This window comes from Alexandromys fortis, unplaced genomic scaffold, assembly GCF_014885135.2.
Source record: "Alexandromys fortis isolate MF-2015 unplaced genomic scaffold, M_Fortis_MF-2015_v1.1 scaffold_86, whole genome shotgun sequence".
Taxonomy (NCBI): domain Eukaryota; kingdom Metazoa; phylum Chordata; class Mammalia; order Rodentia; family Cricetidae; genus Alexandromys; species Alexandromys fortis.
In genome coordinates this window covers 4,174,881-4,200,367 of record NW_026067965.1, presented here as the reverse complement: position 1 = coordinate 4,200,367, position 25,487 = coordinate 4,174,881, and the positions used below count along the sequence as shown (strand labels likewise).

Genomic DNA, 25,487 nt, shown 5'->3' with positions numbered 1-25,487 from the left:
TCAGAAATAAGATCAAAGGTTGTGAGAATAATAGGAGCAAAAAGCTTCAGATTGTGTTTGTATTCCCCACCCCCTCCCACCTTTATCGCAGACAAGATAGACCTGCAGGAGTCGGTGGTGCAGAATGGCGGTTGTTATTAACAATGAGCATTTGCGTGCCCTTTGGAGAGAGGGAGTCAGTCCAGGGACAAAGAATTGAATTTTCTCCTTGGTTCTGATGTCTTCTTCTGTTTCTGTCCTTTTAGCCCCCTGTGTTCCAGAGTGGGCCCAGCAGGAGCTTAGTCGCACCAGCCCCTGGAGTCCAGCTCTTATGGAAAAGTGGTTTCCTTTCTCTAACGTCAGTGGTGCCACTTCAGACTTGATGGAATCATTTTGGTAAAGCTTTATACATCTTTTTGAATATTGATTATTAAAGTCAATAGTCAGATGTGAACAGGCTTCTCATAAGGGAGCTTACCCTTAAATTAACTCAGTGTCATGTTTTACTGTTGCAGATTTGCCAACTTGATGCAGTATGGTGGCTCTCTGCATTTTGCATTACTATATTATTTTCTTGTACTAAAAGACACTTTAAATGAAGTAAATTTCTGAGAATAGAAAAATAGGATAATTTTTAAATGCGTTTAGAGTAATATTTCAGTCAAATATAAATACATAGTATACAAGCACATTCATCTCCTTTAATCACTGTTATATTGCTATGAAGAGACACTGTGACCAAAGCAACTTATAAAAAAGGGATTTAATTAGGGGTTTGCTTTCAGTTTCAGAGGGCTAGTCCATGACTCTCATGGTGGGGCGTATGGCAACAGGCAGACAGACATGGTTTGGAGCAGTAGCTGAGAGCTTACATCTGATTGTTAAGTTGGAGGCAGGTCAAGAGAGAGATGAGACCTGGTGTGGGCTTTTAAAGCCCAGTCACACACCTTTTCCTACAAGGCTACCCCTCCTAATTCTTAATAGTCTACCAACTGAGGACCAAACAATCAAATGTGAGTGCGTCTATGAGGCCATTCTCATGTAAACACCACACTGTTTATCCGTATAAATATATGGCAGCAGGAAACATTTAGAACTACGTATCAATGAAAGCAGAAATTAAGCAAACTTGAATTGCTGAGATGGTTCAGTAACTAAAGCTGCCAAGCCCCATGATTTGAGTTTCATCCTAAGAACCAAATGGTGGAAGAAGGGGTAACTTCTGCAAGTTATCCTCTGGCCTTTACATATGCACCATGGCACGTGTGTCTCTTCTGCTGCCTGTGACTCTCGATGTAGAGAGTCTTAGCTACCATGTCTGTCTATGTGCACCTTTATTCCTCATCGTGATAAAATGGACTAAACCTCTGAAACTGTAATCCAGCCCCAACTAAATGCTTTCTTTTATAAGAGGTACTATGGTCATAGTGTCTCTTCACAGCAATAGAACACTGACTAAGAAACATAGGCTTCACTGACTAAATTTCTAAAGAGAAATTTAAGAACCAGTTAATAAGAATCAAGTACAAGAAGGGATAAAGAATCAGTATTGCCAGGCGGTAGTGGTGCACGCCTTTAATCCAGCACTCAGGAGGCAGAGATGTGCGGATCTCTGAACGGATCAAGGCCAGCCTAGTCTATAAGAAACCCTGTCACAACAAAACAAAAACAAACAAAATCCAAGATCAAAATGAAAGTTCCTCCTCCCATGACATGCAGATTTTCTGTAAAACTTTAGTACATGAGGCAGTGTAGCATTAGTGCACAAATAAGCCAAAACAGAACAGAACCTGGAAAGTAACTGTATGTGGCAGATAACAAACAAGGGTGGCATTGAGAGCCAGCAGAGAAGATAGCCAAAAGATCAAATCAGATTTTAATCATCCAGAAAACACAACAGTAAATTAAAAAATATGGAAAGCACTTTAAAATTATCAGAATGGTAAAACCCAGGATAAATTCTATCTAGGTGTGTATGTCTATGTCTGCATATAGATATGTCACATGAGTGAAGGTAACCTAGGGGGCCAGAGTTGTCCCCTGAAGCTGCAGATAGAGATGGGTGATAGAGATGTGGGAATTGAAACTGGGTCCTATGAAAAAACAGCACATTCTTAACCACCGAGCCATCTCTCTAACCCTCATATACTTTTGATAAAACTTGTAAAGATGAATAACTAGAGATATTTATATGCAAATGAAAAATATGTTGAATAAGAGCAATTGCAAAAAAATATGACATCATTTTTATAAAATTTACAACGTAGAAAATAGAGATCATGCTGGGTAGTGAGAAAAGATGGACTGTGACTTTAACTATGTCTGCAATGCTCAATTTCTTTTAACAGTCTGGAACAGGTGCAACTATTAACAAGAATTTAATCTCTAACTTTTTTTTTTGTTTTTCAAGACAGGGTTTCTCTGTAGCTTTGGAGCCTGTCCTGGAACTAGCTCTTGTAGACCAGGCTGGTCTCGAACTCCCAAAGATCCACCTGCCTCTGCCTCCCTAGTGCTGGGATTAAAGGCGTGTGCCACCACCACCTGGCTATCTCTAATCTTGATGCTAGGTTCATTCTTACCTTTTTCTACTGTTTTCTCTGTTTTTCTGGTTTAAAAGTTCATATTTCCAAATTAACAGCAAAATTTTAGAAAGAGAAAAAGGGGGAGACAGATATTTACCTTCCAGCTCTCATGGGACCTTCAGTCTGCTGAAGAATAACATGTGTGTATGAAGTTGATAGCCCTGTACCTGTTCTGATTCTGGTGATTTGGAAAGTTAGAATTTGTCTTTATACTATGTATCTTGTCTTATAGGTTATTACAGGCCGCCTCATCTGATAATGAAGAATCCTCCAAAGCTGAAAGTGAGCTAACTCGCTGCCTCTCTGAACTCTACCAGAGAAAATCTCATGAAGAATCAACTGAAGTTAATCAAGACCGCGGCAGAAAGAAACGTATGCTTTTAGAAAGCCTGCTCTTGAGGCAGTCTTTTTTCCTTTTCAGACTATATTTAAAACTATTATACTTTCTAAAAAAGAAATAAAAAGTTGATTTAGATTGAAATGGTAACTAAAGGCAAATTTTTATATTTCAAATTTGAAAGTATTAATTCAGTTTAGGTTAAATCACTAATGTTCTTGCTAATGAATTGAACATCCTCATTTTTATTATAATAGAAATATCAATACAGCTTTTTTACTCCCTATTTACAAATATTTGCTCATGAGTTACTTTGCCTCTCCAAACCCCAAGCTAGGGGCATGAACCTAGGGCATCAGGCATGCTAGGCAGTGCTTTCCCCTAGAGCTACATCCCCACATGACTTTGCCTTTTTGTATTTATTTATTATGTATACAATATTCTGTCTGTGTGTATGTCTGCAGGCCAGAAGAGGGCACCAGACCTCATTACAGATGGTTGTGAGCTACCATGTGGTTGTCGGGAATTGAACTCAGGATCTTTGGAAGAGCAGGCAATGCTCTTAACCTCTGAGCCATCTCTCCAGCCCCCTGGCTTTGCCTTTTTAATCATTCTGCTTCGCTCATGTTGTTGACTCTGTAGATTGTTTTCAGTTTCTGTCATTACAAATAATACTCTAGTACACACACACACACACACACACACACATATATACTATGCATAAATTCTGAGTTTCCAGGAGTGAGTTGTCAGTGTTAAAGAATAAGAAAATTGGCTTTTGATGCAGATTGCTAAATTGTGCTTGAGAAAAGGCATCTACTTGCCTAGCATGCCTGAGCTATAGGCTCCATCCTTAGCACTACCAGAAAGAAAAGTCTCACCACTGTCTCTTGAGCAACATCAAACTGAAGCATGCTTGGTGTTTGCTTTGGGTAAAATCATTGAGATGGTTCAAGAGAGATGGCTGAGTAGTTAAGAGCACTTTTTTCTTTTGTAGAGGACCCAGGATTAATTTCCAGTACCCCATGGCAGCTCACAACCATCTGTGATTCTAGTTCCAAGGAATCCAGTGGTTTCTTCTGATCTCTCTGGGTACTAGAAACGCACACATACACAGGCAAAAGCATTATATACACAGATGTAGGCAAATGCTTATGCATGAAAATAAAATAATCTTTAAAAAAATGACTGAGTTATTTAGTCTCTAAACTTCAGTAAAAAGAACCTGTTTATATTACAGGAAGAAGCAGATAAAAGAACTACCTAGTTCAGATAATTTCTGAGGGGAGCTATTCCTTTCATATATGTATGTATATGCATACACACACACACAGCATAATATAGTTCTTGATTCCATAGAGGTAAAAGTTGACTTTTCTTCCACGCTGATGTTTTGGCAGGTGGTATCCCTCGAACTCCAGTGAGACAGAAGATGAATACCATGTCCCGCTCCTTGAAGATGCTGAATGTGGCGAGGCTAAATGTGAAGGCTCAGAAGTTACACCCAGACGGTAGTCCAGACATTGCTGTGGAGAAAGGCCTCCAAAAGACAGCTGTCGGGAAAACAGGAGAGAAATTGGAAGATAGAAGAAGAACATTAAGAAGTTCTAAACTTAAGGGTATTCATTCATTCATTCTAGAGCGTTCGGTGTCTGTGTTGTTATATAAGAAAGCTGGAAGCTGGGGAGTCCAGCCCAGTTGATAGAGTGCTTGCCTAGCATTCATGGAATCCCCACATAAAACTGAGCGTGATGGTGCACACATATAATCTCAGCACTGGGAGGTAGAGGCAGGAGGATCAAAAGTTCGGTGTCATCTGTGTAATGAGTTTGAGGGCAGCTGAGCTATATGAATGAAACCTCTTGTAAATAAATATACAAATAAATAAAATGAAATAGGTGAGGGGGTGGGACATTGAGATAATTTGGGGAAATGAAGACCAGACTAGGACAGCCTTGGTTGTCCTTCTTCAGGAGCCATCCACCCTTTTAAAATTTGTATTTAATTAATTTATTTTATTGACTTAGGGTCTCATATAGCTAAAGCTATCTTCAAGCTCTCTATGTAGCTGAACTTGGCCTTAAACTCCTGATCCTCCTGCATCCACCTCCACAGTGCTAGAACCACAGGCATTTGTCACTATACCCAGCAATTTTTTTTTTATTTATTTATTTATTTTTTTTTGAGATAGGTAGGGTCTTTCATTGACCTGAAGCTTGCTGAGAGGCTGGGCTAGCCTGGCTAGTAAGCTATAAGGATTTATCTGTCTCCATCCCCCCAGCACTGGGATTATAAGCGTGGTCCACCACATTTGTCTTTTAAAACAATGATGCTGGGAGATCAGGTTCTCATCCTTACAACTGAGCTGTGGCCCTCAGGTGGCCATATTGTTTAATTTTAAATAATTTTTGTAACATTTTCACTTATATTGTATGTTATGGTGTATATACATGGTGTGTGCATGTTGCAGTGTACATGGAAGTCAGAGGACAGTTAGTGGGAGCTTGTCCTTTCCATCCACAATGTGAGTTTGATCCTAGAGGTCAAACTCAGGCCATCAGTCTTAGCAGCAAGACTATTTAACTATTGATCCCTCTTACTAGCCTTTATTATTTCTTTAAGAAGTCTTTGTATATTTTGGATAATGAACCTTTATCGGATGTCCTTTGCAAATATTTTCTTCAAATCTATGACTTACCTTTTACACTCTCATCAGTATGTTGGTAGAACATTTCATTTATTTAGCTTTTCTTCTCATGTAGCCTAGGCTAACCTCAAGCCCACTATGTGTCTGAGTCTTGCCTTGATTTTCTGTTTTTCCTTCCTTCTAGATATTCCATTTTTTTTGCAGGTTAAAAATGATTAATGATGTGTGTGTGAGTTTATAAAGATTTATTTACGCTTATGAGTTAACCTGCATTTATGTATTTGTACCACATGTGTGACTGGTATCTGCAGAGGTCAAAGGAGGGCTTCACATCACCTAGATAGAACTGGAGTTACAGGGAGTTGTGAGCCACCAGATGGGTGCTAGGTACCAAACCCAGGTTCTCTGCAAGAGCATCAAGTGCTTTTAACACTGAGCCTTTTCTACTAATCCCTGCTAATGTGGTTTTAGTTTCAAATTCTGCTCATAAATTGCTAATATTTAGGGAAGTGGCAGGCTTTTGTAGGTTAGCTTTTTTTTTTAAATACAACTTTTTTATAATCCCCCATTAATTCCAGGAGCTGTCTTATTAGTTCTTTCCAATTTCCTGTGTAGAAAATCTTGTCGTCAATGAACAAAGACATTTTAAAATTTTTTTTCTTGATCTTAATTTTTATTTTATACATTTACAAAGCCTTAGACATAGTCACTAATCTCTCTTCTTCCTCAGCCTTGGCACTAGTGATGTTTTGAATGAGATATCCTTTCTTGTTGGCCTGTGCTAGGCACTGTGGGGTGTTTAACATTATTACTAGCATCTATACACTTTATGCTAATAATCCCTAGTGTCTGCCATGGCAATCCAGACCGGACATAGTTAGATTTTTCCTGGGAGACAAAAGTCTCTCTCCCCAGTTGATAAACCCTTTAAATGATAGAGTTGATCAGAGTATGATAACCAAATGTTTGTTTTTTGCTTTTTCACAGACTTTAAAACTGAAGAGGAGCTAATGTCTTACATACATGAAAACTACCAAAAGACTGTGGCTACAGGAGAAACCACACTGTATTCATGTGCTCAAAATACGGTCTCAACCATTAAAGGGTTCCTAAAGTCGAAGGACGTCAAGGAAGTAGAAGTAAGGACGTGTGGATGATGCTGTCATCAACGTAGTTGATAGTTTAGTGCACGTACCTTGAAGAATTTCCATTATGCTTACATGACTGAAGAATTATTAGTAGGCTGGAAAGCTGGCTCAGTGGTTAAAAGGACTGACTGATCTTCCAGAGGAACAAGTTCAATTCCCAGCTGCATGGTGGCTCACATTTGTAACTCTGATCTGATTCCCTCTTCTGGCCTCTTTGGGTACTGCATGCATATGGTGCACAGATGTATAGTCAGCCCAAACACCCATACTTGTAAAATAAAATAAAGATAATTTTTTAAATGATGAGTAAAGGGTTGTATATAATTCCAGATTTTAAAATGTGAACCTGATAAAATGGAGAGTGGACTTTTGTCCTAATGAAAGTGCTATAATTTGTATGTGTGTGTTTGCTACATGAATTAAACTAATGGGTTTAACCCTAGCTGCTCTTCAGAATCAATTTGTTGTTGTTTCGGTTTATTATTATTGATTATTGTTTATATTTGATGTATATGGGTGTTTTGTCTGCACATATGTCTGTACACATGTGCATTGGGCCCCTGGAACTGAAGCTACAGACATTTGTGAGCTGCTGTGTGGGCACTGGGAATCAGACCTGCATTTTCTGGAAGAACAGTCACTGCTCTTAATCAAATGCGCTGTCTTTTCAGGCCTGCTGTTTTGTTTTTAATGCTGGTGTCTAGTCCTTTCAGACTGACAGACTAACTCTGGGTCTCTTTGTATTAGGACTTGGGCATCTATTTGTTTTAAAAAAAAAACCTCTGTACGTAACTTTAGCAGTGCTGTAAACCACTGTTTTAGAATACCTTATTCTTTTTTAATTAAGTGGATATCGCTGGGTGTGATGACCCACTCCTTTAATTTCTGCACTTTGGAGGTAGAAGGATCCAGTGAGTTCCAGGCCAGCCTGGTCTAGACAACCAGGGCTACATAGAAAAACCCTCTCAAAGAAAAAAGTGTGTGTGTAGTATAAACATGTGAGTGCAATGTGTTCAGAGTCCCGAAGAGAAGATCAGATCCTCTAGAGCTAAAGGTACAGGTGGTTGTGAGCAGCCCAGCATAGGTACTAGCTCTTAACCTTAGCTGTTGAATGTCTGTAGCTCAGGGAATCTTCCTTTAATAGTTGAAATCTAAAGGTTTGCTGTGTCTACTTGGGTACACATAGATTTTTTTTGTTTGGTTGGTTTTTTGTTTTGTTTTGTTTTTTTAAACCTGCATTCTCTTGACATCAAAGGAAAACATTCCAGTGGTTTTCATTCAGATGAAAGAAAAGGGAAGTATATAAGACAGTCAACTGTGCAGCAAACTAGAAATGAGTAACATTTAATATAAAAATTTTGTATTTGCAGGTGGTTTGCCTGAATCATATGAACAACAGCCTCTTAAAAACCAGCAAAACTCTCCGACAGAATCATGGGGGAAAACTGGATAAAGAAGACAAAGTCAGAGAGTAAGCAACCACTTTGTTCAGTTTTACTACTACTCCAAAACAGAGTTCTAAGGTTAGCTTGGGACAGTTTAACGTTGTCAACTACTCAAGCATGCTTTTGTTGGTGATCTTTATGATGTTCTGAGGGGCAGTTTGGGTCACTTGTTAATTAACAGGTATACCAGTGTTTAGAGAAAGCACTGGATTCTTATTGGACTTAGTCTTCCTTTCCTTTTTTTTTCCTTTCTTTTTTTTACTTTTTTTTTTAAAAAAAAAAAAAAAAAAAAGACTGTATCATGGAGCCTGGCCTGGCCTGAAATTTGCTGTGTTGCTGAGGCCGGCCTTGAACTCCTCATTCTCCTTACAAGTTTTGAGGTTGCAGGTGTACATCACCATGCCCAGTTTATGTAGTGCTGGAAATCAGATACAAGGCCTCAGGCATGCTAGGCAAGCACTTCACCAACTGAACTACACTCCAGGTTTCCCCACCCACTTACTCCCCCCTCCCCCCCCTTTTTTTTTTTTAGTACCTGAGATTGAGTCCATGGCTCGGTGGTATATGCGAGGCTTCTGCTTTGACACTGAGCTGCCTTCCCTGTTCTTGGTCATTGCTTCTTATGTAAATAGATCTTTGCTTAGAGAAAGAGTTTCCAGTAAGCGACAGTCAAAGGAGATGTGACGAAATATCTTGTTTCTTCCAGGTGCCGGCTTCAGGTGTTTCTCCGTCTGGAGCTGTGTCAGCAGTGCCCCTCAGCACTGGAAAGAACAGAGGAGGTGGAACAAGTGGTGGAGGAGGTGAGTCCATGGCTGCTGCCCTGAGAGCAGGTGCCCGCGCTTTCTGCTTCCAGTAGAGGCTGTGGTAATTTTCTGCAACCTCTTCCAGGTGACAGATTTGTTGCGCATGGTATGTCTCACTAAGGACTCAGCATACCTGTCAGAGTTCCTGGAGGAGATTTTGAGACTGTAAGTTTGATTACTGGCTTAGTTTAAAATTGTTACTGAGGACTCCTCATGGTGCTGTCTTAGAATTACAAGATTACAAGGGCATTTTTTGTTTTGTTTTGTTTTTTTTTTTTTCAGACTGGGTGGAGGGATAGGGTGGATAAGATGGGAATCTGTTCTGTATCTAACCAATATACTTCACAGGTATATTGACTCCATCCCGGGGACAATTGGACAACTTTACCACAGCCTGGGGTTAAAGATTCCTCAGAAGCTGGCTGGAGTCCTTCCTACAGAATTTTTTAGTGATGATTCTCTGACTCTAGAGAGTCAGTCACCACCTCCTCCATCAAGTGCTCACAGATCCGTGTCAGGCGTCACTGAGTCTGAGCAGCTGGAGGAGCTGCGGACCAGATCAGCCAAGAAGAGAAGGTATTGGAGCAATTACCTGTACTATAGTTGAGTTCAGAGAAGGGGCAAGTTTGAAGACAGTCTTGTTTTTGTTCATTTAGTGTGCTGAGTTGGTAGTTGCCCTTGTATCAGAACCACAGACATAAATTTTCAGGAGTTCCTCCAAGTAGCATCTGACACTTTATGTTTTTTACTCAGGGAATGGGTGGTATTCATTCATTCATTCATTTATTTATTTATTTATTTATTTATTTATTTATTTTATACAAAGCCCTTTACTGTCTACGGGGGTGTGTAAGGGCTAGGAACCTCTTCTGAAATAAGATTAAGGTTTAGCTTATTTATAACACTTCCCTTGCTGCCTGTCATTGTTATTAGCTAGCTGAATCTGTAGTAGTTATTTCTCTTAATTCTGGATTTGTTATAAATACAAGATAACTAACTAGAACTCACTTAAACAGTGTATTTTGGATGCTGGGTTCATGCAAGCCTCACTACATCTTTCTTTTATTTGGTGTGTTTTCTATTTTTAAAAGGAAAAATGCACTAATAAGACATAAAAGCATTGCAGAGATTTCACAGACTCTTCGACAAATTGAAGTTCCCAAAGTGTCCAAGAGAGCTACGCGAAATGTAAGTGATGGCATGGACTAAGAGCTAGTGGCGCCTCTGCGGCTAGGTTTGACCTGAAGAGGAAAGGCGGTGTTTCTCTGGGTGGGAAGACAGCTCTGGTCCCTCAGGGTTTGCATTATGGAATATTTACAATCAAAAAAAAATTTTTTTTCTTAAATCTTTTTAAAAAGTTAAGCAAGAATAAATTTAAAGTCTTTAATGTACATAACAAAACTTATAAAACAACAGTGAAAATGTTATTGAAAAATAATATGATTGTAATAGGTGTTTGATTATCTCCCAGAATCAATGTGTTACATTTTATTTCAGTCGTAGTTTGGGGGTGGGGGAGTAGATAAAGATGACCGCTGTCGTGAAGCCTGGTGGTAATTGGTTTTCCTGTGGCGGCATAGTAAGGGCTTGCAGGGAAACAAAACAGTAAACCTAGAACCTGCTTACTAGACGGGAGGATACAGGTGCAGAGATGCTTTGGAACATGAACTGTTTGAGAAGAGGGCAGGTCTGAGCATCCGCTACGGCAGTAGTTGTTCATTTCTAAACTGCCCTTAGCGTGATTTACTCTTTCTAGCATTTTTTTGACGTTTTTATTTTATATTGTCCAAGACAGCCATGACTAGACCCAGTGCTCAGGAGGCAGAGGCAGATAGATCACTGAGTTCAAGGCTGGTCTGGCCTACCTAATGAGTCTCAGGCCAGCCAAGGCTACATAGTGTGACCCTGCTTCTGAAAATAAACAATAAAGAATATCAGAGCAGAGTTATGGAGATCAGAATTTGATATTGATTGTAGAATTATTTCATGCCAGTTGGTACCATAGATAATGATAGCTGTTGAGCAGGCTCAGATATTAGTTTCTATTAGAATGATTGGGAAAAGTACCTCCTTGATACACTCTCCTAGTTTTTCTTTCTTTTCTCATTTCTCTTTTTAAAAGATTTTTTTCACTTTGTGTCTATTTTATTTATGTGCATGTTTCAACTATGTGTGTGTGTGTGTGTGTTTAAATGTACCATGTAAATACCTAGTATCCATAGAGGCCAGGAAAGGTCATCAGATACCCTGAACTAGAGTGGCACTATGGGTAATGAGAACCAAACCTGAGTCCTCTGCAAGAGCAGCTATTGCTCTTAACCACTGAGCCAAAACTCCAGCCTCAGTTTTCCTTTGTAAATGGAAGAATGAGGTTAATAAACAAGGTTAATTACAAAGGGCTGATTAAAATGTTAATAATGTGTCAATACAGAAAAAGTAAAAATCCTGATAGTAAATATTTAAGCCTTAGTAGGCTGTCCAGTATCTGTCATTTTGTCACATTTCTGTTAGGAAAGTGACCATGGGCAATTTGTAAACACGCAAGCTTTGTCTTCTAAAAGTAACTAAATTATTTATTTATTTATTTTGTGTGTATGATTATTTTGCCTGCATGTCTGTCTGCACATTTGTACCTGGTGCCCAGGGAGGCTAGAAGAGGACATCAGGTCTGTAGGGACCTAGTTGCTGGGTACTGCGAATCAACCCAGGTTGTCTGGAAGAACAGTCGTTGCTCTTGACCATTGAGCCATCCATCTCTCCGGCCCCTTTTGTTTCCTAAACAAGAGCTGATCCAGATTTTGTCTGTATATTTTGGTTTGCTAATTAGAGACTCTTATGTTAAACGTGTTTTCATAGTTGTCATTTAGATCATTATAGAAGGTATTACCAACCATTGTAACTAATAACTATCATATTTGGTTTTTCCAGAAAGACCCTAATTATATTACTGAGAACATTTGTTAAGTTTTTCTCTGATAGTGCAGAACTGTAATCCCAGTTCTTTGCAAGACTGGGGCGGATGGAATGCAAATTCAGAGCTTTCAGAATGAGTTCACAAAACTAACCTGGGCAAACCTATCTCAAAATAAAGTATAAAAACAGGGCTAGGGGGGAAAAAAAAAACAGGGCTAGGGGTGTAACTCGGGAGAAGAGTCCTTGCTTGTTTCAAGGCTCTGGGTTCAATCCCCAGTGCCATCAAGAAAAAGTTACACGTCATATGTGGTATGCCATTCTTCAACTATTATGAGAAATGGCACAGTTGAAACAGCAAGTAGATGGGGCTGGAGAGATGGCTTCATGGTGAAGAGCACTGGCTGCCTTGTGCAGGACCCAGGTTCAATTCTCAGCACCCACGTGGTGGCTCAGAGCCCTCTTCTGACCTCCCGTGGGCACATTAATGTTACACATACAGACAATGCAGACAAAACACTCATACACGCAAAGTAATAAATAAATCTTTAAAAAGAAAGAAATAACAAACAGGAAAATTTTGAGAAAGGATTCCCTTATTAGATGCACCTGGAATTTGGAGTTTTGACTTCTTTACTAGAATACCAAGCCAATAGAGGTTTGATAGAGAAAAATTAAGAGTCCCATGTCCTAATCAATCTTTATGGCTTTCACCTTTTTAGGTCATCATTAAAAAGTTGAACAGTATCTCTTCTCTATCCAGTCCTCAAAAGTTGTAACAGCAGTTACAGTCTGTATAATCCTAGACCCTTTTCTGTGTATACCTAAAATAGACATCAGCAGTTTATGTTTGTTCATAACGGACCCACATCTACATGAACCTTAAAAATAATTTCATCCTAGCTGGGCATGTGCACATCCCTTACACATTCCTGGTGTAAGGAGCTGAAGCGTGAGGATCGTTACATGGCCAACCCCAACTACATAGAAACGCTTGTTTACAAAGAAGCAATAGACTTAAGCTGCCATACTTACTATTCTGAATTTCAGAACCCTCCCCATCACCATCTCTAAGGTGGTATACACAAGTCTCCCGTGTGTGGTTTCAAACCCTCATTGGTTGGGTGTGTGATTTCGCTGTTGCTCTTTTTGTTTTGTGTGTTCACAGTGCTTCTCATTTTGGATCACTGCTCTGTTGCAGAAGTGTCTCTGGAGCGTGTACTTTAGTGCATTTTTGCTTTGGATCTCTCTGAATTGCAAAGGTCAGAGAGTTTCAGGTTGAGCTTTTATCTTGAACGAATGCCTGTGTTGATCGTTCTCATTTCTCATTTCCAGGAGAATTCTCACCTTGCTTCTGCACAGCCATCACTCCCAAGGAAAGACACGGGTCAAGGTGTGTTTTGTGTTTTCAACACCTATTCACTGGATTGGCAAATTTATTTTGATTGGATGTATTTAATGTAAGTTACAGCTCTATATCAACACTGGTTTAAAAAATACATCCAAATCCTTGTTTGGGGGGAATAAGTTCATATAGCCTAAATTAAAATACTGCATCATGTAAATCACTGACTTAAAAATATTTTAAAATGTCATTATCGTGGAATCCAAAATTAGGAAAAAGAAAGAAAAAGAGTGAGGGAGGCAATGACACTGTTTTAGACAAAAGGAGTTTAACATGTTGGTCAAAGTGCGCTCCGTGGTCCTGCTTGGATCTTAGGTTAATTTTAAGATCCTTCCTTTTCCACTCTCTAGTCCTGCTCATGAGCCCTCCCCTCCCTTTGGAAATCATGGTCTCTTTTTCTCTGTTATTGTTATATGTATGTGGAGTACAAACCTAAACACATAAATATACAAACTTCTCAGTCTGTTCAGTGTTGCTTATATGTCTGTGATTTCAGGACTGGCCATCTAATATTAGATAACCAATTAGGGGCTTATATCTGCGGAAGACTATTTCTCTGAAGTTAATATATTTTTGTTTGTGTTTTTGTTTTGTTTTAAAATAGGCTCTTACTAGTTAGTTCTGGCTGCCTGGCACTTGATATTTGAACCAGCCTGGCCTCTGGAGCCAGAGAGCTGTCTTACCTTGACTCCCTAGTGCTAACAGATAGAAACATTTAATAAATCTATAAGTAAAGGTACTAAATTCATTGTTTAAAAAATATTTCCCACGAAGAAAAGTTGAAGATTAGATTAGATGATGGCTTCGCTGCTAAACTGTACCCATCATTTAAAATAAACACACCAGCTTGTATTATTTCATTTGATAATTCTAGAGTATTGATTGAGGAATGAATTACATTGAAAAAATGATGCTGAGATAACTGTATATCCATGAATAAAAGAATGGTACTAGCCCTCTACCTCATTGAAAATTCTGTGTAAAAACTTTTGGAACCTGTAAGGTCAGTAGTTTTGAGATCCCCAAGAAGAGTGCTATCCAGGGGAATCATTTTAATACCTAGCGTTACAGACAGAGTGGCTTCCTTAAGCAGCTCTGTGTTTGGATCCCTTGTCAGTTGACACTAACATAATGCTTTTTATCTCTTTGTCTCCCTCCCCTCAATGCTCTTAGAAGTGACTAAAGTCCGAAGAAATCTCTTCAACGAGGAAATGCTTTCTCCTTCAAAGCGGGGGCTGAAGCGGGGACTTCCTCGCAGCCATTCTGTATCAGCCCTGGAGAGTCTGCACCACAAACAGAACAGCTTCAAGAAGATCAAAAGTAGCACTTTTCAAGGTAACCACAAACACAGTTGGTAACAAATTTGCTGGTAACATTGTTTCTACTTTTATTACCAAATTAGTAATCTGAGTCTTTTGCTCTTTTCTGGATTAGTTTAGCTAACGGTTTGCTAGTTTTATTATCTTTTGGAGAAACTTGAATCTTTCTTTATTGACTTTCTAGCCTTCTTTCTCTGCTTACTTTGGCTTTAGTTTCTTGCTTTTTTTTTTTCTTTCTTAAAAATTGTTGCCATTGGTTTTGTTTTAAGACAGGGACTCTATTTGTAGGGTGTAGGCAATCAATAAGTTGTCTCTTTGGGCTCATCCTTCTTGGAGTACACTAAACTTGAGCAGTTATGTTCGTGTCTTTCATCTGATTGAGGATGTTTTTAACAATTTCTTCAGAAACGTTTTCTGCCACTTTTTTTCACGTAGAATTCTCATGATACATGTGGTCACATACATGATGGTACAGTGTACGCGGGTGCCTCAGTTCTGTATTGACCTCTCCTCCCTCATTCTTAATTAAAGCCCTCCCTGTCTTTAGTTTCTCCCTTTATATCAGTTTTGTTGCTCCTGCCTCTGCCTCCTGAGTGCTGGAATTTGCTGCATGTGCCTCTTGGTTTTGTTCAGTGCTATTGGTTGAATTCAGGAGTTTCTACGTACAAGGTAGAAGTTCTTCCAACTGAGCTGTGCCCCTACTTCTAGCTTGGTTTTTTGTTTGTTTGTTTTTGAGATAAGGTCCAGGCTGGCCTCAAACTCACAGAGAGCCGCCTGTCTCTGCCTCCTGAGTGCTGGACCGGCTTGTATCATTTTTAATCAGAGCTGAAGACTACTCTATTCTGATGAGCCCTGAAGGTATAGACTCTAGCTCAGTTTAACATCTTCTCTAGCTAGTAATAAGCCATACATAAGTTCAGACTGCTCCCTTTCCCTTGCTGCTGCCTGAGAGGGTTACGTGCGATTTATAGTTTACACTGTTTTTGCATCTTAGGTTATCACAAACTGCTGACTAAGAGTGTGGCCGAGACCCCAGTCCATAAGCAGATCTCCAGGCGACTGCTCCACAGACAAATCAAGGGCAGGTGAGTGACAGCCCAATCCAGACCCCGTCAGGCCACCTTCAGCACCATCCCACAGGCAGCTCTTTCTTGGATAATTCTTTACCTTGTTGCTTATATTTTACTGACAATAGAGCAATATGCACTGTTGCGCTCCGGCCTCTCTCACTGGCTGTAAGTAATTCTGAGATTTACGCATACTGCTGGTATCAGTTTGTCCCTTTTTTGTTAAGTAGTATTCTATTAAATGGATCTTCTGCAGTCACCTGCTGACATGGGGAAAGGTGGGTCCTTTTTCCTGCCAGGCAAGGCTGGAGAGCCAAGTTAGCCTTTGCTGAGAGAGGTACATCCCAGGCTTGTGTTTTCTGTAGTCACTGTTGGACTAGGATAATTACTGCCCCTTTCCAAAAGAGAGCCATCTCTCTTGGCAGTAAATTTTGTCTCGACCTTTTAGTATCTATTGTCAGCTTCTACAACACCCAGTCTGAGATACGAGCAGCACAAATAAGGCCAAGGGAGCCCACGCCCCTCCCACAGCTCACGCCCCTCCCACAGCTCACGCCCCTCCCACAGCTCACTGCCCCTCCCACAGCTCATTAAGAACAGGGAAAAAATACATCTACTACATATTATCACAACTCCGCCTGGACATTGTATACAGATTTTACACCCTTGTGAAAGTTACAGGGGAATTTGTGAGAATGAAAGACATGCCTACTCTCCACTGTGACTGTACAATGTTTAGCTGTACTTTCTTTAAAATACATTAATGGAATTAAAAAAAAAAAACTTCTATTTTAAAACTAATTTTGACATTGTCAAAATACATTTCACACCCAAGTAGTGGTGGTGCACGCCTTTAATCCCAGCACTCGGGGGCAGAAGCAGGACTTTGGTCTACAAAGCAAGTTCCAGGACAGCCATAACTGTTAAACAGAGGAAACCCTGTCTCAAAAAAAAAAAAAAAAAGAGTACATGGTCTCTTCCAGAGGACCTGAGTTCAATTCCCAGCCCCCAGCACCAGCACCCACATAGTGTAATTTGTAGCAATCTGTAACTCCAGCACACATTTTTTTATCTTAAAAAATTCTAACCATTTCCATACACACACACACACACATAGAGAGAGAGAGAGAATAACTTGATGGTGTATATTAGCTCATGCAAGATTCACAGTTCAGTCCTCAGTTCTCACAGGGATAATGATTGTGAATGAGAGTGCTCACCAGTGCTAATATTGTCAAACCCCAAGACTTTTGTGACTTTGCTGAGATATATTCTGTCTTTACTGTTTTTTGTTGTTGTGTTCTACTTTAATTGTGTATTTGTGGTGTGTATGTGTGTGTGTGTGTGTACTTGCATGACAAAGAGCATATGAAGGTTGAAGACAGTTTTTTTAGAATTGGTTCTAGCCTTCCATCCTGTGGCTCCTGGGGATAGAAGCACAAGTTGTTGGGCTTGCTGCAAGCACCTTACTTGATGAGCCTGAGTAAGTCCTGAGTGCTATTGACCTTCATGCTGTTGCTCTTCAAGGTCTTCTGATCCTGGTCCTGATATTCACGTAGTTGAAGAATCTCCTGAGAAAGAGGATGGTGAGCATGCTATCTACTCTTTTTGCATTCTACCTACTTCCACAAAAGCTGTTCTGTGTTTTTCACTCAGCATATCCTCAAATAGTTACAGAAACAGGGTTGGCTCTGGATCTAGCATATGTGAATGTTGCTTTACTGCAAATGTATTAAATTTTTTGGGAAGAAATAGAAATACTTTTACATACTAGAAATAGGGCTTGGTGTGAGGATACAACTTCCATGTTATATAGAGCGCTGTGACTTAAAGTGTATCTTAATAAGAGCAGGTGTTCAAAACCACTCTTTAAAAAAATTTTTTTTCCTTCCTTCTTTTCAACAGGGTTTCTCTGTGTAGCAGCCCTGGCTGTCCTGGAACTAACTCTGTAGACCAAGCTGGCCTCGAACTCACAGGCCTGCCTCTGCCTCCTGAGTGCTGGGATTAAAGGCATGCGCCACCACCGCCCAGCTCAAAGACTACTTCCTTAAATTGTTTAAGTATTTGTGGCAGAAAAATGGCTTGATAATCCCAGCACTCAAAAATACTTTAAGTACATTTTAGTGTGTATTCTTCCTAGACAAAAATATTATGTAATGTGTATATAGAAAACCTAGGTAAGCTGGGCGTGGTGGTGCATGCCTTTAATTGCAGCTCCACCACTCTGAGCGCAGAGACAGGTGGATCTTTGTGAGTTCAAGGCCAGCCTGGTCTACTTAGAGAGTTCCAAGGCAAGCAGAGGTACTTAACAGATAAATTCTGTCTCAGAAAACAAACAAACTTTTGTTTTATACAAAAGTCACACTATTTATACTTTTCGTTCTTTCTGTCACACTTAGAGGTGGCAATTAATGAGACTTGTAAAGGAGGAAGCTCACACGTCAGTCCCACCAGCTACCCCCTTGGTGGGACTGTGTTTCAGTCTCTTGTACATTTTTCAGACATTTCAGATGCCTCTAAAAGCCATTGTTGAATCTGGTATCACAGATTGATGCCTGCGACACAGACACTGGGGAGGGAGGTGCTGAGTCTGAAATCGCTCCTGTTTACCAGTTCTGCTTCTGGTTTTGCAGAAACAAGTTTGAGACGAAGTCCTCGAATCAAACAGTTGTCGTTTAGTAGAACAAATTCTGGTTCCTTCTATTCTGTGTCTCAGCCAAAGTCTCGAAGTGTGCAAAGACTCCACTCATTCCAGCAGAAGTCAGGTAATATGAGCCCGTCTGTCAAGTGAATGTTTCTGGGAAAAGGAATATGCAATTTGATATTTTCTCAATGTTTGAGAAGGGTTAAGATTAGAAGTCAGTAATCAGGGTGATGGCAAGATAGCAATCCTTGGTCTGTAGCCATTCCTCCTTGGATTCCTACAGCTGGTTACCCATGCTGCTGCTGTAGGTAACAGCTGCCCAGGTAGAGGATGGGTACTATCAGTTTGTCTATTCTTCATTCTGTTTTCCATTTTTAGCTTGACTATAATGTTTTTACATTTACACTAAAATATATTTATACTAAAAATAAGTTATTTCAGTTGCTTACATTTTCTTTTTTTTTAATATGTATTTATTTATTATGTATACAATATTCTGTCTGTGTGTATGCCTGCAAGCCAGAAGAGGGCGCCAGACCTCATTACAGATGGTTGTGAGCTACCATGTGGTTGCTGGGAATTGAACTCAGGACCTTTGGAAGAGCAGGCAATGCTCTTAACCTCTGAGCCATCTCTCCAGCCCAGATGCTTACATTTTCTAAAATAAGATTAAAATCCAGGTTACAGGGCCTACAGAGATGACTTAGTAATTAGGAACACTGGTTGCTCTTACAGAGGACTGGAGTTCCCAGTACTCACTATTGCTAACACCTGCAACTCTAGTTCCAAAGGATCCAGTACTCTGTTGGGCTGCCTCAGGCACTGCATGCACGTGGTGCACAGGCTTATATAGACAAAACACCTATACGTGTAATAAAATAAAAATAAATAAAATCTTTTTTTTTTAACCCAGGAAGGTAGCGGTCATTGCAGTTGTGTGCATCATCAGTGGGGATTCTCCACCCCAACTGCGCTAAACATTGTTTTTCTTGTTTAATCATGTTGGGAGCACTGGACATGGTGGCGCACACCTTTAATCCCAGCACTGGGAAGGCAGAGGCAGGTGGATCTCTGCAAGGTTGAGGCCAACCTGGTCTATGTAGTGAGTTCTAGCAAGTGCTACATAGAGAGACCCTGTCTTGACCCCACCCCCCAAAACATTGCCAGGGCAAGTCTTGAGGAAGAATTAAATGTTGTTTTTGACTTGCAGACCAAAGAGAAAACTTTCCAGTCCAAAATATTCAGTCTCCTAAAACACTTCTTTTTGGGGCACTATCTGAGATAACTGGCTCCTCCAAGAAGGGCTCAGCCCGAACTAGGAAGTCCTCAAGAAGCATGTTGGATTCTGAGATCTCTACAGCTTACCAGGTATAAAATTTCTTTAGTGTTTAAAATAGTACAGTCTTGGGGAACATAGAGACATGGCTGAAAGAAAACTGGGGATCTATAGAGAATAAAAGATGTGGATGGGTGTGGTGGTGCATGTCTTTAATACCAGCACTTGGGAGGCAGAGGCAGTCAGATCTCTGGGTTTGAAGCCAGTCTGGTCTACTCGGTGAGTTCCAGGACAATCAAGGCAGGTCTGGCTGAGTCATGGCAGTGAGGAGGAGAAGGAGGCTACTGACTGCTCTGCTCCTTTGCCTGTGTCCGCCACATGTATGATTACTGCTTCTTCCATCCAGTCCCACTTCACTGGCAGCTGCTCTTCATGTCTCTCTCAGGACGAAGCCACTGAGTCAAGTCCTGCATGTCTTAGTACAGACATTTATGCTTGCCTCCGTCCCCCAGCCCTGCCCTCTTCGGTTCACCTAGAGCATTTTATTAGCCATCCTCCATTTCGATCAAGCTGGTCTCTGCCATCTGGCTTTGCTAAAAGCAAAGTTCCCTGAGTCTTCCTAGAGCAGAACCCTTACATTCAGAAATCATCATTTTCTTTGAAAATCATTGAAACCACTTCACTGTTAGAGGATGCCACAGGGCTACACGACCATGGCCATTCTCCCCAGGGCCGTCTCCATGTTCTCATCGGTCCACCATGTCCATATGCGGGCCTGAGCCCTCCCCACTTGATGCTGTTGCTACTCAGACTGGACCTAGAAAGCTACCCGATTTCATATTTCTGCTTTTGTTTGTATTGTTTTCTGGAAATCAAGTCCATGTCCCTCCCCACTCCCTCACCCCTGCTGCCCCACTTTTACAGTCTCTGCCTTCCCTCGCAGATGCTCATTCTCTTTTTAATTAGTACTTATTTGTGTGTGTGTGGTATGTAAAGTGCTGTGCACATGTCATAGCATGTGTGTAAAGGCCAGAGGGTAGCTTTTTGGAACTGGTTCTTTGTTCCTACCTTTATTGAGGGATCCAGGGATCAAAGTTAGGCATGTATGGAAAGCATCTTTACCTACTGGGCCATCCTGTTGGCCCTCAGCTGAGCTACACAGCTCCCACTGTGCTTTCTTCATGTCCCTGCCAACTCCCTGAACATGAAAACCAGTTAGCCTGGACTTCCCCTGAAAGAGTCATGTTATAGAAAGATGGACATTGACTGCCTTACCTTGTAGAGTTTTTAGCTACACTGTTAACAAGAAAGAAGGAGATTTGGGGTTTGGGAGTAGCCTTTCTGAGACATCATTGTTGCTATGTATATTCTACTGCCCCCTCTTCCGCCTTGACTGGAGAAAAACGGTTCCAGTAAAATCTGAGGAATGTTTGGGAACAGAAATAGGTCACTATTTCTAATTTCCAACTTAAGACCATTCTTTCGGCTGACTTTAAATCTCCTGTTTGGTTTTCTAGAGGTCTAGAGATTATTAAAACTAATCTTTAGAGAATAGAGATTATAATATTCAAGCTCTGAAATAAACATTTTTATCTTTTCAGACTCCCAAAAAGAGTAACCAGAAATCTCCAAGCTTTCCTAAGACTACACCAAGAAAGTTCCCTCATACGGCACAGACTTCACTATGCACTCCAGAAAGACTACAAAACTCTCCTACAGAAATACCTCCGGCTGAGCGAGCCATTTCTGAGGCATCCTTAACAGACTCCTCACGTGGTTATAGCTCACCATTGGCATCAAAAGCCACTCCCCAAAAAAAAGCCTCCCCTGCAGCAGAAGAAACCTCTCCTCTCCTCACAGAGCTGCCCAGAACATCCAGTGGGGAAGATGTCCAACGTCCTCGATGCTTGTCGGACTGTGCCTGGCTGCACTCAATGAATTCCAGCCCAAAGGGCCTTTATTGTCCAGCATCCCCACCTCCCTTAACTGCCCAGTCCCAGAGTCAGTGTCTAAGCCCTGTAAGATACTCTTTCAGAACACCTCCACGTACAGCCCTCGCTGGCACACCTGAGCATCAGAAGCACCAACAGCTCCCTCTCCCCAGGACCTCTCAGGTACAGGAACCTGCTAAGAAAATAGAGGAGAAAGCCGTCAAAATCCCAAAGAAGCCAGCAGACTCCATTCCTTCTTCCCTACTTCATTCTCCAGAGGAACACTTTATTTCTGGATGTGATGGCTCCCAGCGTCAGCTTAGGAAATCCTTGTCAGCCTCTCCTCCTACATCACCCAGCACAGCTGCATCTGTCTCTTACTCTGTTCCCTCAACTCCTCCCAGAGCCCCACAGAGAATGACCTCCCACCCCATCCCCCCTTCTCCGCCATCAAAGCTTAGGAGACAATGGAGAAAGACCTCCAGTCCTCAAGACTTCCCAGAGTGCCAGCCTGGACCCTCTGCTGCTCCAGTGCTTGAGGCAGCTGCCAGCCCAGGGGCCATTGCAGGCTCTAGAGGACAGCAATCTCAATCTTCTGAAGGACAGAGCTGCCCGGACACTGGTTTCAGGAACGCCTGGCAGGTATCCTCTCCTGTGCTCTTTGCAGGTGACACAGAGCACCATCCTCTGATTGAAGCCCAACTCCATAGCCTTGAGAGCCATGAGGTAAAAGGTGGCATCTTACCAGGGGAAGAAGGTGAGGGGCGGAAAAGCACACGAGATGATGAGCCTCCCTCTGTGTCTGGCCCTGGGATTCTTCCACCTGTCCCTTCCTCTGTGTCCAGCTCCCCTGAGCTGCTGCCCTACACCTGCAGGGCAGGCAGAAGGCAGAGCGAGACTGGTGCCCAGCAGGGGAGCCCACACACTTTGGAGGCCACTGGCAGCCCTCAGACCTATGAGGTTGAGCTAGAGATGCAAACATCTGGCCTTCCCAAACTCCGAATTAAAAAAGTAGACCCTGGAGCTCTTCTGGAAGCTGAGGCTCCAGGAAAGGAAAGCCCTCTGGGAGAGGAGGGTTCCCTCCCTGCTCTTAGCATGCCCAAGGCCAGCAAGTCCTCCAGTACCTATTTGTCGCCCCCTTGCCTGCGCCCCTCACACAGCACGCCTGGCAAAAATGGGGGGCAAACCTTCATCTGCCAGTCTTGTACTCCCTCGCGCTGCCCGCCCAGTACCCCCTCTCCATTTCAAGCAGATGTCGGGGTTTCTTGGACACCGTCCCCCAAGCAAAGTGGGAAGACCACTCCTGAAATTATCAAAGACTGGCCCCGAAGGAAGAGGGCGGTGGACTGCAGTGCTGGTCCCTGTGCTGGGAGAGCCGAGGCCAGCACGGACTTCCCTGGGGTTTCATCACTGCTGGAGCCTGAGGCTGAGGGAAGGGAGCAAAGCCTTGAAGGTGACCTCCCTCAGGCTCTTGTCTTGGAGGATTTTGAACTAGAGGGGGTGTGTCAATTGCCAGACCAGACACCTCCCAAAGACAGTGTGTCTAAGGCTGAGGAAGCCTTCTCCTGGGGACAGTTTGGATTAGGCTCCAGAAAGAGACACCAGTCTGCCAAGGAAGAAGCCGAATACGATGTCAAAAGGGTCTGTGATTCCCAGAGTGAAGACCCCCAAGCTAGCAATCACAGAGAGTGGTCTCCACACTGGAGTGCACCGCCAGTCTGCTCTGTAGGGGAAGACGAGGTGTTTGTTTCTGGTGAGTGTAGTTTTCAAACCAACATGTGGTGTGTTTTCTCTTGGGCAGGGTGGTGAGGAGGTGTTTGGAGCTGTGGGTCACCTGGAGTCTTGTGGGCCTACACTTACCTTGTGACCTCTCCTTAGGCTCCACCCCACCCTCTGGCTGCAAGGTACGGAGCAGCCTCTCTGCCAGTAGTCTGCAGGCCCTGACTCAGTCTCCGCTGCTGTTCCAGGGAAGAACACCATCCTCTCACAGCAAGGATGGCAGAGGTAACCTGCTATTAAAGGTCCCAGGTGCTTACCAGGGCAGGGCTTTCCTGTGAGTGACATGCAAGATTCTTGAGAGTGCAGAGTGTGGGAAGGTGGTTTTGACCCTGCAGTGTCACGTGCCTTTCCCAGAGACTTCATGGTAGAACTTGGGGCGCCTGAAGAGAAACCTGCAAAATCCTCCCAAACTAATTCAGTGGCTGGGAGTGGTGCTGGTCTGTAGTCTTGGGCTCTGGGTCGTGAAGTGGCTTGGGCAGCACAAGTGACAGTGATGAGCCACTTTCTCACAGTCGGTTTATGTCCACATTTCCTTTACATTCATCACTAGTAAGTTCTGTCGGCCTCTGCCATCAGACCCTAGGTTCCCCACCTTCTGGCCCTTACGTAAAAGCACAGGATCCAGCTACTCAAGACAATGGTTAGAAACATTTGTGGTGAGGGACTTGGGTGGCTCTCTTCTCACAAAACATTTCAGCCATGCAAAGTAACATAAACTCTAATCCGACCTAAAAGAGAGACTTAGTGTGGACACACGTTGGGGCAATTGGCAATTCCAGCACTGTCTGCACATATCCCTTAAAACAGTATGTGACACTCCTGAGTCCCTCCTGTAAGACCCTCTGTGGTTAGAGCATGCTGTCTTTTATTCAGGGCTCACTGACCTCTGCTTTTCCCTAGATGAGGATGTGGATGTGTTCCCCTCCACTACCGAAGTGTCTCCTTTCAGCCAAGCCTTCTCCCGGAGACGGCCTTTCAGAACCTACACGAGGAAGAAGCTCATTAGCTAGCCCTGGTAGAACACAGCTGGAGGACCCAGGATGAGGAGCACAGAGCCTGGCCAGATCCCTTGCATTCCTGGAGCAGAACTCCAGAGTGGCTTTCTCCGGGTGTGGAAACAATGCCAGGCTCATACCACCGATCCCAGCAATGTGCCCAGAACTTAATGGGACTGAGAAAGTTCACAAGCAGCTAGGTCTCCCGTGGAGTTAAAGAAATTGGGGGCTTTGCAGGGTGTGATACTAGGCCTATAGTCCCAGCACCTGGGAGATGGGGCAGAAAGCTCAGAAGAGTCTGACCACTCAGCAAGTACACGGACAGCCTATGCTATATGAGACCCTGTACCAAAAACAACAAAAAGACATCCTTCCTTGGCTTTTCCCCAGTCATTGTTGAGCTTACCACTGGAATGCCTCATGGACTTAATCTGAGGCCAGGCCCTGGCCTTTGTGGGGAAGGTTAGGAATCTGGTGGGCAGCCTGGCAGTCTAGACACCAAGCAAGGTCCTACTCCAGTGCTTCCATGCCCTGACCTCGGTGAGTCAGAGGACCATTGCCACACTGAAATGGAGAAAAGAACCCTTGATAGGGTCCCTTGAGGTACTTGCCATAGGCTTGAGTTCCCTGACACACGCGGTACTTCATTAACTAAGACCTGTATGTAAAGACTACAGCGAGAAGCTAGGTCACAGTAAAGTCCTCCTGGCTACTTAGCGTTCAGTGTTTTTGCCTGGTTGCGACCATGGTCCAGAGTGATCATATTGTAGGTCTGCCTGGAGAGCCAGCCACATCAATGGCAGGGGTCTTAGCCAGGTATGTGCTTGGCATCTGGGTTGACCCATAATCAACTGAGCCACCTGCTGTGCAGTCTTGGCAGGAGCCTCATCTGCAGTGAGGGCTGCTTTGGTACCTTCTCAGTCTTCCCAGAAGGGTCAACCCTATTGTGGCTTCCTATTGTCAGATTCCAAGTGAAAACTCCCATTTCTTCTTTCAGAGATGTTCACTTTGTGTGGTTGAGATAAACAACTAAAAATGAAGAAAAGGCAGACCTGGAGTATCTGCCTGGGTTCAGTTCCCAATACCGCCGATAAAGAAAGGCTTCAAGTTGGCTCAAGCTTTCTGAGGTCAAAGTTCATGGCTATTTGTCCACCTGTGCACTGGCAGGGAGGCAGCCAGGAAGTAGAGAAGAGGAGCAGGACTCCAGTACCCCCTTCAAG

At 42.5% G+C, this 25,487-nt stretch overlaps 1 protein-coding gene across 1 annotated transcript in view; it reads left to right on the top strand.

Annotated features, from left to right (window-relative positions):
• Ticrr (TOPBP1 interacting checkpoint and replication regulator) overlaps positions 1–25,457 on the top strand; it is a 35,837-nt gene extending 10,380 nt beyond the window's left edge. The window contains exons 5-22 of the mRNA XM_050154063.1: positions 246–375; positions 2,794–2,933; positions 4,299–4,517; positions 6,533–6,684; positions 8,064–8,164; positions 8,845–8,938; positions 9,027–9,106; positions 9,290–9,517; positions 10,033–10,129; positions 13,187–13,244; positions 14,430–14,591; positions 15,570–15,660; positions 17,170–17,228; positions 18,276–18,407; positions 19,497–19,654; positions 21,164–23,246; positions 23,372–23,497; positions 24,173–25,457. Of these exons, the coding sequence (XP_050010020.1) occupies positions 246–375; positions 2,794–2,933; positions 4,299–4,517; positions 6,533–6,684; positions 8,064–8,164; positions 8,845–8,938; positions 9,027–9,106; positions 9,290–9,517; positions 10,033–10,129; positions 13,187–13,244; positions 14,430–14,591; positions 15,570–15,660; positions 17,170–17,228; positions 18,276–18,407; positions 19,497–19,654; positions 21,164–23,246; positions 23,372–23,497; positions 24,173–24,282 (4,220 nt within the window). The 3' untranslated portion in view covers positions 24,283–25,457. The remainder of the gene's footprint in view (positions 1–245; positions 376–2,793; positions 2,934–4,298; positions 4,518–6,532; positions 6,685–8,063; positions 8,165–8,844; positions 8,939–9,026; positions 9,107–9,289; positions 9,518–10,032; positions 10,130–13,186; positions 13,245–14,429; positions 14,592–15,569; positions 15,661–17,169; positions 17,229–18,275; positions 18,408–19,496; positions 19,655–21,163; positions 23,247–23,371; positions 23,498–24,172) is intronic.
• The last annotated feature ends 30 nt before the right edge of the window (positions 25,458–25,487 follow it).